Below are 18456 nucleotides of genomic sequence, written 5' to 3'. Positions count from 1 at the left end.
GGGTTTCAAATCAAGCTAATAAGAAATCAAAGTGGGTTACTATAATATATCATGCTATTTTTTATTTATTTTTCCCTTAATTAAAAAGATAAAAATAAAAAAGTAAGTAAAAAAGGAGATGGAGATAAAAGAGGACATAACATAACAGCACAGGTCAGAACATAACCATTTAAGCAAAATAGTGTTTCACCACAAGATATCCCAACATAAAGTAGTTACCATAGTGTCACTTTCCTTGAAATCTTTGAGTATAACTTCATATACTGTAGCATCAAACATATCAAGACAATGTAAAACCATTCAAGAGAATGAAAGTATTACAGGATGTTTAGAACCAACTAACAGAAAATGAACAATGGTTTCTGTATAGTCTTCTTGTCTATAAAGGTTTTTGTTTATATTATCACATATAATAAAATCCAATAAAATACAACATGTTAAGACCGATGAAGACAGAAGAACAAAAACTTGATGGGACTTCAAAACAAGATGATTTTAAATCAGCACTAGCTATTATGATGTCTTGTTTTCTCCAAAATAGCTGTTCCTACCATCCAAACTTCTTTGCCTCATTTCTGTTGAGCTCTTTTTTTGTCATTAGTTGTAAGTTTGTCTTCTTCATTTCGCTTTCTGCTCCATTCATTGTGGCCTCTCTGCCACTGTTTCTGGAATCTTGGTATTTTTCTTTTTTAGAATGTCCTGCAGTATTCTCTGTAGAGTTGAATTGGTGGTGCAAATTCCCCTAGTTCCTCTTTATCCTGGAAATCCCTTGTTTCTCCACTAATTTCTAGGGACAGTTGTGCAGGATATATCAATGTTGGCTGGAGGTTATTATCTTTCAAACTTGAATTATTTCCCCCCATGCACTTTGTGATTTGATGGTTTGTGCCAAGAAGTCTGCTGTAATTCTGATGGGTGTTCCCTTGTAAGTGATCTGTTTCTTGTCTCTGATGGCTTTTAATATTCTGTTCTTATATTGGATTTCTGGAATTTTGATTATTATATGCCTGGGTGTTGTTCTGTTTGGATTGTAGGTTACTGGGGTCCTGTATGCCTCATACATCTGAGTATCTTTACCTTTTGCTAAATTAGGGAAATTCTCCTGGATTATTTCTGTGAATAGCCTTTGTAATTCATTTGTTTGTGTCCCTACTTCTTCCTTTACGTTCTTATTTCTTAAGTTATAGATCCTCTTATCATCTTCTAGCCTCTGTATTATTGCTGTTTGTTTCCTTGTTATTTTTAAGAAGTTTGTCATTTCATGCTCCTGCATTGCAAATCTGTCCTCCAGTTCAGATGATCTATCCTTAGTTTCTTTCAAGCTGTTATGCCAGCTTTCAATAGAGTTTTTAGTTTCCTGATAATCTCTTTGAACCTGCTTCATATATTCTATGTTTCCCTCTATTTTCTCCATCAAACAATTCTCCCCTTTTTTTCTGCTCTTCCATTCTACCTTCTGTTTTTTCTTGGGTGGTGCTTAGCATTTATCTAACTATTCTACTTATATTTTGCTTTACTTCATTAAATACTTCATTTTTTGAACTCATCTATGAGGCTCTGGAGATATCACTTTATGTCTATTGGTGCCCTGTCTGATATTGCATGTTTTCTGTCCTCATCCTCCTTTGCATTTACATTTCCTGGATCAGTGTTCTCAGGATTGGGGGCTGCAGACCCTTTCTTGTAGCCTCTTCTTCTCATATTTTTTGTTCCTTCCATACAGGTGTATATAGGAGGCCCAGTTTCTTTCTTTGTGGGTTACACTTTGTTTGAATCTACCAGCTAGGTGTTCCCACCCACTCCAGTGTACCTGGGAGACACAGACCAGTGACAGTGTATGCTGGTCCCACCCCTCCAGGTCAACCTACTGAAGGCTTCACTATTTTAGGATGCACTGCCAGGCATGGAGACCTGGTTTGGGTTAGTTTACTAGGTCTTAGTCCATGGCTTCAGCCAGGTCAGGCACTCCTCACCAATCCCACTTGAGAGGGGAATATGCGACTAAAGTCTCTGCAGCATCCTGTTCCAGCTAGTCTGCCCGGTCCCAGAATGTCCTCTGTTGGAGCCTCCTAGTCTATGGAAGGGTCCCCGTTCCTCTCACTCACCACAGGTTGATGCAGAGCTCCCCACCAGTTATGCTCCTAATTCAGTTCACCAATTCCTGCTCTCAGAGCCTTTGCGTCTCTCTCCCTGCTGTGCCGATTCAGACACAGCAGCAACAGCAGGAAATTCAAATCACGGTTTCCAGAGGCATGGGTTCCAGCTTCGGTGCTGAGATTTTATCTGTTCTGGTCATAGCATTGGGATTACATTTCCAGTTGGTTTCTCTCAGCTTAGGTCATTCCTGGGTCGGCAGAGTATCTCTCCCCTTGCTTAGGACTCCTCACACTGCACCATTCCTGGATTCTAAACTGGCTATCTTAGAGAGCCTCTGTAGCTGCTGTTATCTATCCACTATGTTCTCCCGGAAGTCTAATATTATGTTTGAAAGCTGAAATGTTTTTCAAAGACCTGTATCTAATTGAAGTTATATAAAATATACTTGAAATCAAATGCTACTCAGAGTAAATATTAGAAATAGAAAAAGAAAAAGCATCATTTATGGAGTTCTTAACCATCTGAGAAATTCCATATGAAATAACTTTGGCCATTTGATGTATATTAGTCTTGTGAATGTATGTTTCCATTACGTGATTTCAATAGGGGCATTTGGTATAAGACACACAGACAGGAGATTTAAGATACGTTATATCATTTTTAGAAATAGGGAATGGATTATTGAATCAATTAAGTCAGAATGACCTCCAAAAATATCACTGGGGCACTCCCTCTCCCTGGCACCCTAGAGCAGAGGTGTCACCCTTCCTCTGACGCCCCATAACAGGCACTTTGTGTCACTGAAAGCTCTAAAAGATTCAAGTCACTACCCTAGTGTTAAATAATGAGTGACAGTCATTGTATTCAGAAGCTGGAGGTTTTATTTTCATGAGTCACATGTTGGGGGGTCATTTATTCAACACAGAGGTTTCTGTATTTTGACCAGGAACAGGAGAGGGTCATAGATATCCATTGCTTTGCAAAGACTTGAAAACAAGGGCAAAATCTTCACCCAACTGTTGAAGGTGTTCATCCACCTCCTTCTCAGTACTGGGTGAAGTTGGCTAAGATGTGCTCGTGATTGAAGGGTACATACTCAGCCACCCCTAGAAAGAAGAAGAGCAGAACTTGAGGTGACCATGGTGCACATAACGATCCCTGTTCTAACGGGCCTGCCCATTAAATGCTAGAGCAGTAAAATCACCTAGAGAAAAAGCAGCTGTGCCGTTAGTCTGGAAGAAACAAGGAATTGGGACTTAGGATATTCTTGTTTCCAGTCTCTAGGTCACCACTCGTGGAGTATGTCTTCAGTTGCAGCCCTTAAGATGTCCCAGCCTCTTTCTCCTCAGATTGTGTCTTATTTACCTCTCCCCTTGCTGAGACAAAATACCCAACTCCTAGAGTTAAAGGAGGAAAGGTTTATGCAGCTCACAGTTTGCAGAGGTTTCAGTGCATAATTAGTTGGCTCCAAGGGTGGCATCAGAGAGGAGAAACAGCTCATGTCTTGTAGGAAACAGCAAAGGCAAGCAACTGAACAGTGACAAGCACCGTCTGTCCCTTATATCCTTTCCAGGCTACCTGCCCCCAGGGAGGGTATCATTTACACCCTTAATTCTGGCATTGTACCATGACTCAATCCCAACATCACATTCTTGAACCTGGCAGAACTGAGCTAAACCATCAGTGAACTAATTTAGTAATCACACACCCAGGATCCAGCTACCTCTGAAAAGCTCTACATATGACTGCATGAGGCTTTGGGGCACATCTAGATACAAGCCACAACAGCTAGGAATTTCTTCATAATATTTCTTCTGAAGACTTATCTTCAGGAACACAAGTAATGATTGCTGCATGCCTGGTTCAGTACCCAATGGGTAATATTTGTGCAATAAGTTATTATGAAAATGGCTTTGTAGGCCAAAATTAGAGCATTTCACATCAATTTTTGAAGATATTGAAAGAAATAAGAAAGGGCAGAGAATTGACAATTCTTGTTTCTCATGACAGAAAGGATATGTGTTGACAGCATCTATTATTTTTCACATAGTTCACACAACAGAAAGAATGTTACTCTCAGGCCCAAATATTTTATTGGGTCTCAGAGGTTTCTCTTGTACCCTCCTTTCTCCTAGAGAAGACAAGTACATAAATGGCAAACATGAAAATACACTGTGCCAGGTGTGGCGATACACATCTATAATCCCAACACTTGAGAGGCTGAGGCAGAAGGATTCTTTCAAGTTTGAGGCCCGTACAGAGTGACTTTAAGGTCAGTCTGCACGACATAGTGAGACCCTGCCTCAAAACAAATATAAGACTAATTTACATTACCAGGGCAATTACTTAAGAAAGGCAGTAGAAAAATGAAAGCCAATAAAAAATAATGAGCATTTAAACATATTTCATGCATCAGGTACAATAATAATTTAAAACATTATTTCTAATCCTCACAATAAAACATGAAGTGGTAATGCTGTTTCCGTTTTATAGTTGTAGAAACTGAGGCCCAGAGACAATGGATTACCTGAATATGTAGTTTGTAAATAAGAAAAACAGCTCCAAGTCTTGTGTGACCCCAGGAGCTTTCTTACATGCTTTTGCTGCAATCCCACAAATTCCAAGTTGCCAGGTTCTGTTAACTGTATGATAGATGCTAGGAAGGACATCAGCTACACTCTTAGCTGGGCTATTACTTGATCTGCCTTTACAATTTCTCCCCTGTAATGACTAGTATCAGCTTGACGAGTTTACATCACCCTGAGACAGAGGCATGCACCAGTGCTATTTAACTTGGAGGATATTGTAGTATTTGTAGAAACTTTAATGGATGCTAAGATTTGGCTGAGGCCCAAGGTTTAATCTCCTATTTTCTCCACCAAAACATGCAAGCACAGCTATTCTTTTCATTAGAAATTTTAAAAGTAATACACACAAAATGGTGAAGAATAAGTTTCCTTCTCTGTAAAATAAGAGTCACTAATACATATAAAGTTCACTTATCTACCTAACAATTATGTGTATGCCTATGTATATGTGTATGTAACTCAGATATATGATTGTAACGACATGTACACTCTGACAATTATTTATTGATTAAATAAATGAAAGAGTTAAATAATTAATAAACACAGCCTTCAGACTCCAGAAGTGACCAACCTCTTTCTTTTCCTTACCTGCATCCAAAGGTGTCCCATTACTCAGGAACTGCCAGTAAGTCTTGTGATTGGCGTTTTCAGCAATGTTATTGATAGAAGTAACCATAAGACCCCAGGATGTCATCACTGTTTCAAATCTAAGCACAGAAGCACATGTGATTGACACCTCACTTTAGGTCTGGCTATACAGGGTGAAAGCATAGTGCCATTCATAAGTCCTCTAAACTGAGGAAAAATCATGCCCAAAGGAGAAAAATACAGATGATTAATGAATATGAAATCACCTCACTTGATATTAAATGAAATTAACATGAATTCTTCCTAAAACACAACTTAAAAGTGTTAATGCCCAACAATGAGTGAAAAAGTAGGTGAGTGATTGAATATCCAAAATCAACATTTGAAAGTTACCAAAACAATACATTTTTAAGGATTTTCAGTAAAATCATTAACATTTATGTAGTATTATTAAGTGAACAGATGGTATAGAATTTCACAGAGCTATCTGTCCCGTGTAGATGAACCACAACCATTTGTGATATGCATAGAAAAACTTTTAAAATAGCAGTTGTTTTGAATGAACTGTAAATGATTTAGTTTCTTCTTAATAATTTTTTGTGAAATTTTTACTACGCATATTTCTCATAGTTACAATCCAGCAAAGGAAGTTCAGGTAACATTAAACCTAGGCTTAGAGGAGTAAGTACATTTGGAGGCTATGAAAATTAAATCACTCCCTTTCCACTAGTTGGTCCTGTTCCTGACTTTTCCTAACCTGAGATTTCTCCAAGCTTCTTTGCTGTTTTTCCTTTTTGCAAACAAAATGATTCCCCAATGTTTAACATTCTGTGCTTTCCCTCTCTGACGGGAACAGAAAGAATGCAAGCTTCAGAGTCCATCCAGCTGGGGCTTGGCTCTCAGCTCCCTCAGTTACACTTTATGTGAGTTTAGGAATTTTTTATTAATAAACCTTTATTGAAAAACAACTATGCTTCTACTTCATGGTGACAAACAAAACAAAATGTATCACATACAGGAGTTTTAACATATGAAATAATGATAAATCTCACCACAAAATTTATAACACATATACAGAAAACATAGAGAAACTGACCATTTCAAGTGACACATTTTGAAGTGAAATACTTAAAGGTAACAGTTTCCCAAAAACTGATTTGAAAACAATTAAATGAAAATTCCCAGTTTTTCCCAAAGAATTGGCAGTCTTTTCTGAAATTGATGTGAAGATCCAAAAGACTTGAAATCATTAAAACAATTTTGAAAAAGAAACACAATTTGGAAGGCTAACATGATGTTATTTGTAGAATTAATATACATTTATAATATCTTGTTTACCCTTTCAGCTTCTCACATTAGAGAGACACCACGATGCTTGCATATAGGCTTCTGATTTATTTCACTTATAAAGATGGTCTCAAGTTGCACCCATTTACCTGTAAAAACCTGCAGTGTATCCATTTTATGATTGAGTGCTACTCCATTGCATAAAAAGATCACACTTTTTTCATCTATTCCTTGGTTGATGGGCATTTGGGTTTCTTCCAAGATTTAGCTATTACTAATTTTGCTGCTATAAACATGAGTGCACATATATCACTGTGGCATGATGTTTTCAGTTCTTCTGGGAAGATACCGAGAAGGAGAATAGCTGAGTGGAATGGGACCTCTAATCGTAACTTTTTGAGGAATTTCCACACCGATTTCTACAGTGGTTGTACCAGTCTACATGCCCACCAGCGAGGGAGAAGGGTTCCTTTTTCACTGCAGCCCCACCAGCATTTGTTATTGTTTGAATTCTTAATGACAGCCATTCTTTCCAGGGGGAGGTGGAATCTCAGTGTTGTTTTAATTTGCATCTCTAGAATAACCATGGATACTGAACATTTTCTTTTAAAATATTCTTTAACTTCCTTGGAATTTTTAACTTGCTAGTAATGAATTTGATTCCCACAAAATTAATAGGTCTTAACTGCCTTACCTACAAAATGGGGATAACTGGAGCTGTCTCCTGATCCTGTTTTGTTTTGTTTCCGAGCACATGCATCTGCCTCCTCCTGCTTACACATCACTGTCACATATCTTGCTCATCCTGACCTCTTCTTTTTAGCCTCCTCCAAAAGCCTTCCAGGTTTCTGTTTTGAACGCCTTCAGTGAAACAAGCCTCAGGATAGGAACTCCTCTCTGAAAGATGGTCTTTCTTCTCAACGCTCCTGTTAGGAGTTCAGAAGCTGTGCGTTCTTGACCCCAGTACTTGGCACGGTCTGTTGATCCTGGGTCGTGCCCTTGTCATGTTACAGCTTCCTGAGTTAGTGGCTCCCAGCTTTTCTCCCGTCCTCTATCCCCACAGCCCAAGTCACACTGCAGGGTGGATTTCCTGGCTCCAAATTTGCAGTGCTTTCATTTGCATTTCTCTAGTTGCTGGTGGTGTTGAACAATTTTTCATGTATTTGGGGGCCCTTTTTTGTTTCTCTTCTGAGTTCATTTCAGTTCCCCATTTTTTGACTGAGACTTTCAGTTTGGAGGTCTAATTTTTTGAAGTTTTTGATATATTCTAGATATTACTGTGGAACTCTCCCGAAGGACTAGTTGGAAATTTGTTTTTCCGCTTTGTAGGTTATCTCTTCATTGTTTGTGGCTTCCATTGCTGTGCAGAAGCTTCATAGAATAATGGAAAAAAAATGTGATATTGCTGACTTCAATTTGGAGCCTTATACAGAACCAGTACACACAGTGTATTGGCATACACAGTACTCTGATATAAAGAAGGACAAAATTCAGTTATTGATAGGAAAATGGATGCTCCTTGAAAATGCAATGTTAAGTAAAATAAATTAGACTCACAAGTTTAAAATCATACAGTTTCTCTCATGGGAGAAATTTAAAGCATAATAAAGAGCAAAATAAAAGAGATAAAAGGCACCAAGGAGACAGATCAAATGCAAATGGACAAGGGAACAAGAGATGGAGGGAACAGAAAAAGGACAGCAAGGGGAAAGGGACATAAAATACTCAGTTGTGTCACAAACATGTGCCAAACAGCCACGGGGAAAGTAGCTATTATGCATCTCAAGCATGCACACACACACACACACACACACACACACACACACACACACACAAAAGAAATTAAAGGAAAACACACCACACAGTAAGAAGGCTACCTCCTACCTGGGGTCTCAGGCCCCTTGCAGTCTCAGCCAAGCTTCTTTTCATCCCGCATTCTCTTCCAGAGCAGCTGGCTGTTCCCGGACCCCACATTCCTTGCTCACTACTCCCTCAGATGCTTTTCTACAGCCTTGCATTCTTCCTGGAATGAACCCACCCCACATCTTCCTAAACAGTAACTAATCCCTGTGGTCCAGAGCCCAGAACCCCCTATGACTATTCTAACCTACCCTCTCACCTTTGAATTTCTGGAATCATAACTCTCTATTGCTTTGGATGATTTAACTTTTATTAAGAACGTCTTTTCTATGTACAACGCTGCAAGCTAACAAGCTGTTAGATAAAACATGGTAAGTGAATCAGGAGAAACATAAGAAAATGAAGGAAAAAGAGAGAATTGAGATTGGATTAAACCAAGGAGCAAGGTGAGCACCTCGCAAACACTCACTTGAACGTAGCACTTTTGCGCTGGGCTTCCTGTAGGACGACCAGGAGCACTGAACCCTCTTTCACGCTGACCTCGGTGGTCACATTGAAGAGCAGCTCCACCCCTCTCAGCTGGTTGTTTATGGTGTACATGACTGTGATGTTAGATGTTGATGTGGGAGCTGGGCTGGGAAAGATGGGGTCAGACGGTGGTGTCACTTGATCTGTGAAGAACAAAGTGGTCACATCGGTCAGGGATTTCAGGGTTTCTCTGATACATGCAAAACCTCTATGAGTGGCAGCTTATCCCTGAAGGGAGTGAGGGAAACAGTAAACTTCAGAGCATTTAAGGAAGCCCTTGGGCAGTTTATGTAGAGTCCTGGCAAAGACTTCCCAGCAGTCTCCCAAAAGTAGGGACATTCCCGAGAGCAGGGTAAGGAATTGGGGAGATGTGGTGTGTTTGATATGATTGGGATTGGTTTGCTAGGTTTTGGTCTCTATAGATTCTTCATTGTGATAGACAAGAGATTAATAACTTTTTTCTTGTCATAATAACTCCATGCAGTGTCAATGAATAACATGTTAGTAGTTGTTCAGAAAAAAAAATCAAAGAAATAATTACTTCTGGAATGCTCCAACTTTTGTGAAGAATATAATTTCTAAATGTGTATTTTTCACGTGTTTATTATATTTATAATTGTAGAAAATAGTGATATTTCAAATTAAAAAATTGGATCCCATGTTTCTACCTCATCCCTTTGGGGTTCTAGGAGGACAAAGCTTTTTTAGTTCCATCTCTAAGGCTTGGCTGAAATTTCAATTCTATTCGCCCAAGCCTCCCAAATAAAACCAACAATTAGTCCCTACTTGTTGTAATGTGTTTGTGCTGTATGTAGATTTAATTTTGTAATAATTTAATTTTGTAATAGTTTGAATTAAGTTTCTATTTAATACTTGAATCATCATTCCAAATACTGTAGCTCATTGTATACATATTTCATAGTTTGCAAAGAGCAGATATAATGAAATAGACATAATATTTGGTGGTATATTTGCCAAGAGAATGAATGAAAGTATTCATGCAGGTGAATGAATGAAAGAGTGAATGCAGGTTCCCCACCCCTAGGATCACACAACATGCTTCCCCATAGCAGGTGCTCAGAAAATCAAAGCTGATTGAAGTAGATGGGGGGCTGCATTCTGAGGGCTGAGTGACTGCCTGGGTGGTAGTGTATGCCCTGGGAGACAGGAAGGCAGATAACTTAGCAAGCTTGTGTGCCACTTAACATCGAACCCCCTTGATCCTTGGTGTGTATCGCTGCTTTTGGATAGAAGAAGAGGCTGATGGTAAAAGAGTTCTTACCAGAACCACATTTCACATGGGGCACATCTAAGTAGGTCTTGCCCTTCAGAGATGGCAGGATTTGGGCAACGGACATAGGATTCTGGAATTTCCCCTGCTTGATCTCATCGAGCACGGTAGCCATCGTCTTCTCACAGTCCCACTTCTTGCTGGGCTGCTCAGGGGTCACAGACAGCGCCTGGGGCGGGGGTGGGGAGTGGCAGAGAGACAGAGAGGGAGAGATGAGGCCCAGCTGAAAGTCAATCTCTACCGGCCTGTAAGGGGCAGACCTGGTCAGTAACCTTAGCGATCTTCACAATCCCTACCAAGGCCACACAGGGACTGGGATTACATTTACCCTCTGCGGTGAGACATGGGCATCCTTAGGGCCCTGCTCATCACCTGGGAGTCCCAGAGCAAACACCTGCATGGGATCAGCTTGAGCGATCACTGCTCAGGCTGCCGCACTTCTGAGCAGGCTTTGGGTGCAGAGCGAGGTGAGACCGAGACAGGCGAGCTCCCCAGAGCTCTGTGTGACACCCTGGCCACATACATGCTTCCCTGAGTTTCACATGGTCACACACAGGCTCTGTGAACTTCTCCCACAATTGTAATTGGTCGTGACTATGGGGCTGAGGCTCCATAAGCCTGGACACAGGGTGGATTCATGGCCCGGGCTGGGCAGAGCAGGGTGCCCTGTGCCTCGGTGTAATGGTTAGTGGGTCCAAGCACTCCCCAGCACACATTCACTGGGGAAGAGGGACCTTTACTCCTATGCTGTGGTCATTCAGCTGGGACCTGTGCACAAACACCAAATTGCTAAGAACTATCTTTATTAGACACCTTGCAGAAGTCATCCAGAATGAGGGAAAGCAGGGTTACAGGTGACAAGAAGAATGGTGTCTCATTTTGTCATCTGAGGCCTTATTTTAATGATTTCTGAAACCACCTAATCCTGGAATATCGATATATATGCAATAGTAAGTCACTATTTTTTCTTGAACAACAAGGACTTGGGTTCTGTCGCTTGCAAAATGAATCTCAGTGAATGCACCTAGCAACTTATTTTGCCCTGCTGAGTTTTCTGTCTTGTAGGTAAAATAGAAATCACAATTCCTGCCTGTCCCTGGGGGAGCATCATTTGATGGCTGGAAATGCATTCTGTAATGCAGGATGCAGCATATATCAGCAGCTCCTCCCTTTACAGCTGTGCCCAGCAGGGCCAGTGAATCATGTTAGGGGCTGAGATTTGTGATGACCAACTGGCCTGTAGCTGGGAATGGAGAATGAAAGGAGGGGAGTGAGGAATGGTCTCTCCTCCAGAGGGCAGTGTGCACACTTGGATGGTTGTGACAGGCGTGACCATCTAGGTAACTTTGGAAATCATGGGCTGAGTCTTGCTAAGGGCCACATTATGAGGTAGGTTGATTTAGGAGGCATCATCAGGCAGTTACTCCTTAGCAAAATCAACACCCTAAATTGCACTGAGTGAGAAATTTCCCTGGGAATAAAACATTACCGATGCCAGCCCTCTGGAGTGTTAAGCTGTTAGAAGCTGTTCATAACTCTACACGAAGAACTTTGTCAGATGCTTGGTCAGTGTAAGTTCCTATTTCAGGAAATTTGAAAGCAATACAGTATTTTTGGAAAAAGGGAGAAATTTTGGGACATGGGAATTGTTACTCAGGTCCCTTTGGGAAGGGATGAGGTATCTTGGGCCATGTGAAGGACACTGACACTGGGAAGTAGGTAAGTGAAGGTGAAAACATTTAATGACCCTACTGTTCTGCTATAGGAGACTGTGAATAGTGAGCATGACATTGATTCTGTCGTGCTTTTGGACATTGTATTTCATTTAACCAGCTGCTATTGTGGAGAAGATTAAATTCAGAGAAAGTCAATATTGGTTCAGGATGGTGGTGGATGTAGGATTGAAGCCCAAGTTGATAATGCTTTGAGTCCTTTGATCTCAATACCAGAACATTTTAGATTAGACAAAGGGCATATTTTAGACATCTGCTGATTTGAGATCTGAGAATCCCTGTGCAAATTCCACATAGGGACAGTAGGGAGGGTAGAGGGAAGTTATGTATCTTAACTGACAAGAAATCCACATGGCCGGTGGTATCTGCATACAGCTTATCAAAGGTTCCTAGCAGCTGATAAACTTCTAAACAGAATTCAGGAGCCATATTAGCAAGAGTCAACACTTTTCAGTCTGGCACTAAATTGAAGTGATGTTATCTTAAGAGAGTAGCTCTAGCCATCCCCACCAAAATTTTGTATTGATTGCATTCATTCCTTCCAGCATACATGGTTTCTTCTACTAGAATTGAGTACTGGGAGTAATTTTATGTTATTTACCCTTGGAAAAAATGATAGTTTCTCCTATGAAAAATTCTCATTGACCATAGCAGAACTGACATTGTTCTTAATAGTGACTTGTGCATGTGGTTCTTTGGGGTGGAAGGTTATTCTTATTCTTATGCTCATTGTGAGCTAATTCTTAGCTGCTTACACTGTTTCTCGATTTTTAATATATGGATATTAATTGTGGTCTCTATTTTTACACTGAAGAGACAGTTTCTTTCTCAGGGGAATCCAGAACTATACTAGTTTTAGAGCTAGCAGCAAAACTCCATGTTTCTCCCTTTTTATTAAACACTATAAATACAAACTTGCTTTTTTGATTAAGATGAAAGGTTGAATAAAGAATATTTGGTTGCAAGCCTGAATTTAAAAATTCAGTATTTTTAAGCACTTGCTTTACATATCATTATTTAGATAGTGTTATAACCTAAGCCCCCCTAGCTATCCTAAGGTCTGTTCTAAGGTATAAGCCCACCTGCTGCTTCCCCTCCCCTTCTCCCTTCAAATTTAACTAGGTTAAGTTTTAACTTCCTAAAGGCCATAAAACAAAGGCCTGAGGTAATAGCTCCTCTTCCCTACCCGGTAGCCCGTCACAAATTGTGTTAATTGTATTAGATTGTACATTCTTCACAAAAATAGCTTCGTTTATATCACAGTAATACCTGTAACTTGGCCTTACTGTAAATGTGTGTTTTCCTTTCCCTCTGGGCAAAAGATTGATATGTTAATCGATGCTCTCTGCTGTAAAGAATTGTAAAATCTTACCTAATTGATATGTTAACCATTGTTGCCCACTACAAATAGAACAGTTGTGGTGCTAAAGTAAGGTAACTAAGGTTGTTAATTGCTGTTAGACCTCTCTATTCTTTGCTAAGGAAAACAAGATTTCTTCTTATCTAAACTTGATAGTATGCAGGGAGACTTGCAATTGCCGTTTCTGCTTTGTAGTGCGTCACACCCCCACCCCCCTCCTTACATTGTGTGACCAGCAGCTGTTTGTGGATTTACAAGATAAAAAGTCCTGACTTTTAGCTGTGAGGTGCGCAGTCTCCAAATTGGCTTCCAGAGACTCGTCACCAGGCCTGGATTTTACCTAATAAAGCCTTTGCTTCCCAAATTTTAATTTCTTGCTTTCTTGGATTTTATACCAGGGTCCGAGTTATCACAATAGGACATTTGATAGTCAATATTTATTACCAGTGAACTGTTCGTTATTGATAACAAACCACAAATTTCTTGAGTATTTTTCTATTTTTTCCAAGGGAGGAAAATTCATTTATGTTAGATTATTTTCCTCCTATTATGTTGTTTGGAAATTGTATAACACTATTTTTATTCTTTTTCATTGTAAAGTAAAAAAATATTGTCTTTATGCCTTATTCATGAGGTAATGAGCATTGATTTGCATTTTACCAGCAGAAACGTGAAGGCCCAGGCACCACCAGGATGTGCTCTGAGTCGTGCTGGTTGGCATCTCCAGAGATGTCTGATACAGAGTATCCAGACACCAGAGTCCAGGCTGGTTGATATGGACTCAGTCTAGAGCACCCAGGGTGGCTTTACCTGCATGGCGAGGCCAGTACTATAAATGTCTCCAATGATGCCGCTGTCTGTGACCCGCCTGCTGATATTCTCCACAATGCTCTTCAGCACTTGGCCAAACAGGGTTCTGTAACTGTACCCAGAACCCACAGGGGTCCTGTTGTACATGCATGTCAAAGCCAAGGTCGCTACCGCTCCTGTGTCTGTGAATCACAGGGGAACAGGACCATTACTACCACCACCACCACCACAGTTGAACACCCACTCTTGCCATGTTCTTATTGCATTGTAGGCAGAAAATCAGGATGAACTGGGGAAAAGTCCCCACAATAATTTAAGAGATGAAAAAATGGAGGCTCAGAGAAGCTAAGCTGCCCAAGGCCACATGCCCAATAAGCAGCGTGGCCAGAATTTGAACCCAGCTTCTCAGCTCATGCTTTTATTTAATGAAGATTGTCACTGTGTTCAATTCCACTTCTCTTGCCCCAGTGTTTATCTCTCCTAAGGTCATCATTCTTCAAGGCCTGGCTGTCACCTTGTTCTGTGAAGCCTTCCTGGTCTTTTCAGTACAGCACGTAGTCTGTGTCCTGAGCTTCTCTAGCATCTGTTTTTATGTCTACTTTGCCATCTCTGTGCTCTCTGCTGTGCAACATTGCTCCTATGCTCTGTGAATGCTTGATGGTGGAAATGTGGTACCCCCATGGCATCCAAAGGATGGATTTTTTTCCATTTGTACATGATAAACATATTGAAGAGAATGAGCAAGTTCTGGAACAATAAGACCAGAACAAAAGAAAAATGTGTCCAGTAGCATCTTTTATTTCAGTGACATTTTCCTCCCACCCTAAGCAAAAAGTTGCATAATTTCATTAAGGATAATGTTTCTGAAAGCCAACGACCAAAGGTGCAGACTTCTAGAACTGGCCAAGATGTCCCAGCATCATGTGAGGTTTCTTATGGGAAAAGCAGACCAGACATGTCCTGCCCCCAGGAGAGAGACAGCAGAATATTGACCTGCTCTCTTGTCTGATAGAATCTGAAATTGGAGGCATTTCTGAGGAGGTGTGTATAAAGAGTGAAAGTGTGAGATACTACCACAGCTCAGAGAGCAGCAGAGGAGGAAGGGGGACCAGGACAGAAGGCCATGATACTGGCCTAAGGGGAGAGATCACTGCACAGTGAGAGGTGGATGGAAAACAGATGTGACATTGCAGAAGAAAAAGTATCTGATCAACACAGTCATATGCTTGCATGGCCAAGAAACCAGATGGTCCCAAGTTTCCCGGAAGGTTTAGGGTTGAAGTAGTAGCTATTTAATAGAAAGAGATGTAATAAGAAGCATCAAGGGGAACAGAGGGTGACACAGTGGCAGCAATTAAAGAAATGGTTTCATGGCAGGGAGGATGCCTGACTAACTTGCTATTTAATTTGGAAACAACTTCTGACTCGAGTGATATGTTTACTGTTTACTGTTGAGGTTTTTTAGTTTCTGGATCTTTCATGCATTGCCCTTGTTTCTACATGTTGCTGCCTCTTAAATCTGTGAAGTCCCCATCTGTACTCCTTCTAGGCTCTCAGGTCCCCCACGGGAAGTGCCCCACACTGCCCACCGGCTCCAGCATGGGCTCAGGGCAGCTTCTAGCAGTGGCCAGCCACTTACCTACATCAAAGGGAGAGGTGTTAGCCAGTAGCGCCTTGGCAAAGCCTGCAGCTACAGGCAAGGTGGCCTCTGAGTTCTTCTGGCACAGAGCCAAGACTGCCAGGCTGGGCCCATAGAAGGCTACAGCTTCTTCATGGGGTCCTGGAAATGGGGAGAGAGTATGTGTCAGAGTAGTGGTCATCACGCCAGGGACATCTGTGAAGGAGGAAAAGCCAAAGCTTTTCAAAAGAAATAAAGTCTATCTCTGAAGACAGGCACAGTCACAGAGAGGGATCACTGTGGCTCAGGATGAGGGTTTTAGCTAGCATTTGAATGGCAGGGAAGGGACAATGCTATCTGCAGAAAGGAGGTGGCCCTGCCAGTCTGTGTGGTGGGAGAACTTGGCTTTCAGGTCTTTTTTGGCTCAGAGGGGAGTCCCTCACAGGTGAGGCTGACAGAGTGGAGGGGACCTTGTGTATCATCTCTCACTTTCCACTCTCACCACCTCTGTCCTTCTCCTTCTGGGTTCCACATTCTCAAGAAGGTCCCTATGCCTCGCCATTCCCTCCGTTCCTATGAGGACTCACCTGGTGGTGTCCATCTCTGCATTTCTCTTTGTAGAACTGACACTTTGCTCGCAGTGTCTCTGCAGGAGGAGGTGAGGGCCATGATGTTGAGGGCAAGTTGTCCCATGGTTAGGTCTGCAGAGGAACAGACAGCATAGTGACACAGAGGGACAATCTCAGCTAGGGACCACAAGAGTTGGGTTGAGCTTCCTGCTTCCATCTCAGAATCATTTTGATTTTTAAAATAGTGCACTCACATAATGTTTTCATGTTTTCCAATAAAGATAGAAATATACTTAAAGGTATATTGAATCTAGGATCTTCTCTATGACTATATGACTCAATCAAAAATCGCTAGTTTATCTGGATAGAAAAGCAGCAAGAACACCCATCCAAAATATCTGTGGAAATCACCACTTGTAAAATAATTTAAACTTTATTATTCAAAGTTTAAATTATTTGCAAGGTTTAAATTATTTGAGTTGCTTTAAAGCAACTCAAATATGTGGAATAAATATCTTGTTGTCAATGCCATTGCTACTGTTGTGGCACTGAAGCATTCTAGAGGGTAAGATGAGGAAGAGTAACAAGGAGGGACTAAGAGTGTGTACGCAGCACACAGAACCAGAAGCCTGCTATTTTCATATCTATCCAGGGCTCATTCTATTTCCCTCACCTCCCGCCTGAATGCTGTGACTTCAGCCTTACTTCCTTCTAGGTCTTTTTCCAGTGTGCAGGGAGAGGAGCTTTAGATACTAACACTGGTGGCACTGGGATGCAGGGTAGCACCAAGCTGGGCTGGGGGGAATACTGGTCAGTGTTATAAGACTCAAGGAGTAGTGCTGCTCTTGGGTCTCTCACCAGCAGTGTCACTGGCAACAAGCTCTTCAGTCAGGAGCTTCTGTGCCTCCACATTGTAGGGTCCAGCCAAGTTCATCGCAATCAGGATGCTGGGGTTGGGGTAGGATGACCGGGTCACTGAGTTCTCCATGAGCACTTGTATGCGATCGACCCAGGGCTCCTCTTCTGAGGGGACAGCTGTGAAGACAAAAGCCACTTACCAGACCCCTCAGCACCAGCCCTCATCTCAGAAACATGATCTCCAGGTCTCTTACTTAGCCTCGGTATCCTAAGTAGTTGAAGCAAACCACAGGGAACATTGCAACTTTTTGTTGACAATCAGTTAGTCCTTATATTGTCTCAAATTCCCCATTCTACTAACTTTAAGCTATATAATAGTTCACTACCCTTCTATGTAATTCCTAGAACTTTTTAGATTGACTTCATTGTATGCATTCTCCCTCAGTCTTCCATAAATAATGTTGAAGATCTGGGATATCATGTATACCCAGCAAGCACCAAAACCTCCAGCTCTTAGTGGTCCTGGTCACAAGAACCATTTAAGCATCTGTACAGTAGCTGTCATTGTTGCATAAGAGTCACTCAACTGCTCTTAAAAAACACTTGTCACCTCAGTTCCCAGGGAGCTTGTTCTGTTAAATCAGGAAAGATGAGGTCATACACTAGCACCCACCTGCACTCATCCCCACTGGAACTCCTACAGTGATTGCTGTGTCACCCTCCTTCTCCTCAGCAAACTTCAGTGTCTGGGGTCTCTGCCTGTGCCCAGGGTCACAGTGGTCCTGTCCCATTGAGAAAGAGCTCCATACTCACAGCATGAGCTTCTGACCTGGGTAGAGGTCCCAGCTGTAGCCCAGAGATGGCTCAGGAGGAAGAGGACAAGCCAGGCCATCTTGCTCTCTCCTATCCTGTACCAGCCTCCTCACTTGTAGATCCAGAATTTGCAAGCGGGTGTTTCTCAACTTCTTTTATAGGTGCATCTCCTTACCCTATTGTTCCTAAGTACCCATGCTGACCTCACCTTCCCTAGGTAAGCAAATTACCATTTGCTTATCTATGTTTATTGGCAGTGTGGCCCTGTGATAGGTTTTGAAGGTGACTTCTAGACATTTCAGTCTTATGAGAGACTTAAGGATATGCAACAAAGCCAAAGGTGACGGTACATTCTTTCACAAATTCCTGGGTCATTGCCTTCGAAGTTTGGCTAACATGCAAGTATAAGAAATCTTTTCCTGGGATGTATTCTATGGATTCACGGAACCTTGTGCT

General features: G+C 41.4%; 1 protein-coding gene across 1 annotated transcript; it reads right to left on the bottom strand.

The window, feature by feature from the left end:
• Window positions 1–2955: 2955 nt before the first annotated feature.
• Window positions 2956–18079, bottom strand: Cblif (cobalamin binding intrinsic factor). Its single transcript, XM_003464234.3, has 9 exons — window positions 18001–18079; window positions 17188–17364; window positions 16348–16461; window positions 15782–15922; window positions 14143–14324; window positions 10231–10408; window positions 8890–9091; window positions 5274–5392; window positions 2956–3203 (listed from the first exon to the last, which is right to left on the bottom strand). The coding sequence occupies exons 1-9, from the start codon at window positions 18077–18079 to the stop codon at window positions 3142–3144; spliced, it is 1254 nt and encodes a 417-aa protein (XP_003464282.2). The 3' UTR covers window positions 2956–3141.
• Window positions 18080–18456: the final 377 nt, after the last annotated feature.

Source organism: Cavia porcellus, unplaced genomic scaffold (genome assembly GCF_034190915.1).
Source record: "Cavia porcellus strain 051 isolate PalLab524CR breed Dunkin Hartley unplaced genomic scaffold, mCavPor4.1 scaffold_17, whole genome shotgun sequence".
Lineage (NCBI taxonomy): Eukaryota > Metazoa > Chordata > Mammalia > Rodentia > Caviidae > Cavia > Cavia porcellus.
This window is presented reverse-complemented; position numbering and strand designations above follow the sequence as displayed.

Excerpts from the sequence above, each read along its gene's own strand:
- Cblif (XM_003464234.3), bottom strand. The coding sequence starts at position 18,079 with ATGGCCTGGCTTGTCCTCTTCCTCCTGAGCCATCTCTGGGCTACAGCT. Across the intron at positions 5,393-8,889 it reads CGCAAAAGTGCTACGTTCAA|ATTTGAAACAGTGATGACAT; the intron begins GTGAGTGTTTGC and ends TTCTGTGCTTAG. Across the intron at positions 3,204-5,273 it reads TGGGACACCTTTGGATGCAG|GGGTGGCTGAGTATGTACCC; the intron begins GTAAGGAAAAGA and ends TCTTCTTTCTAG.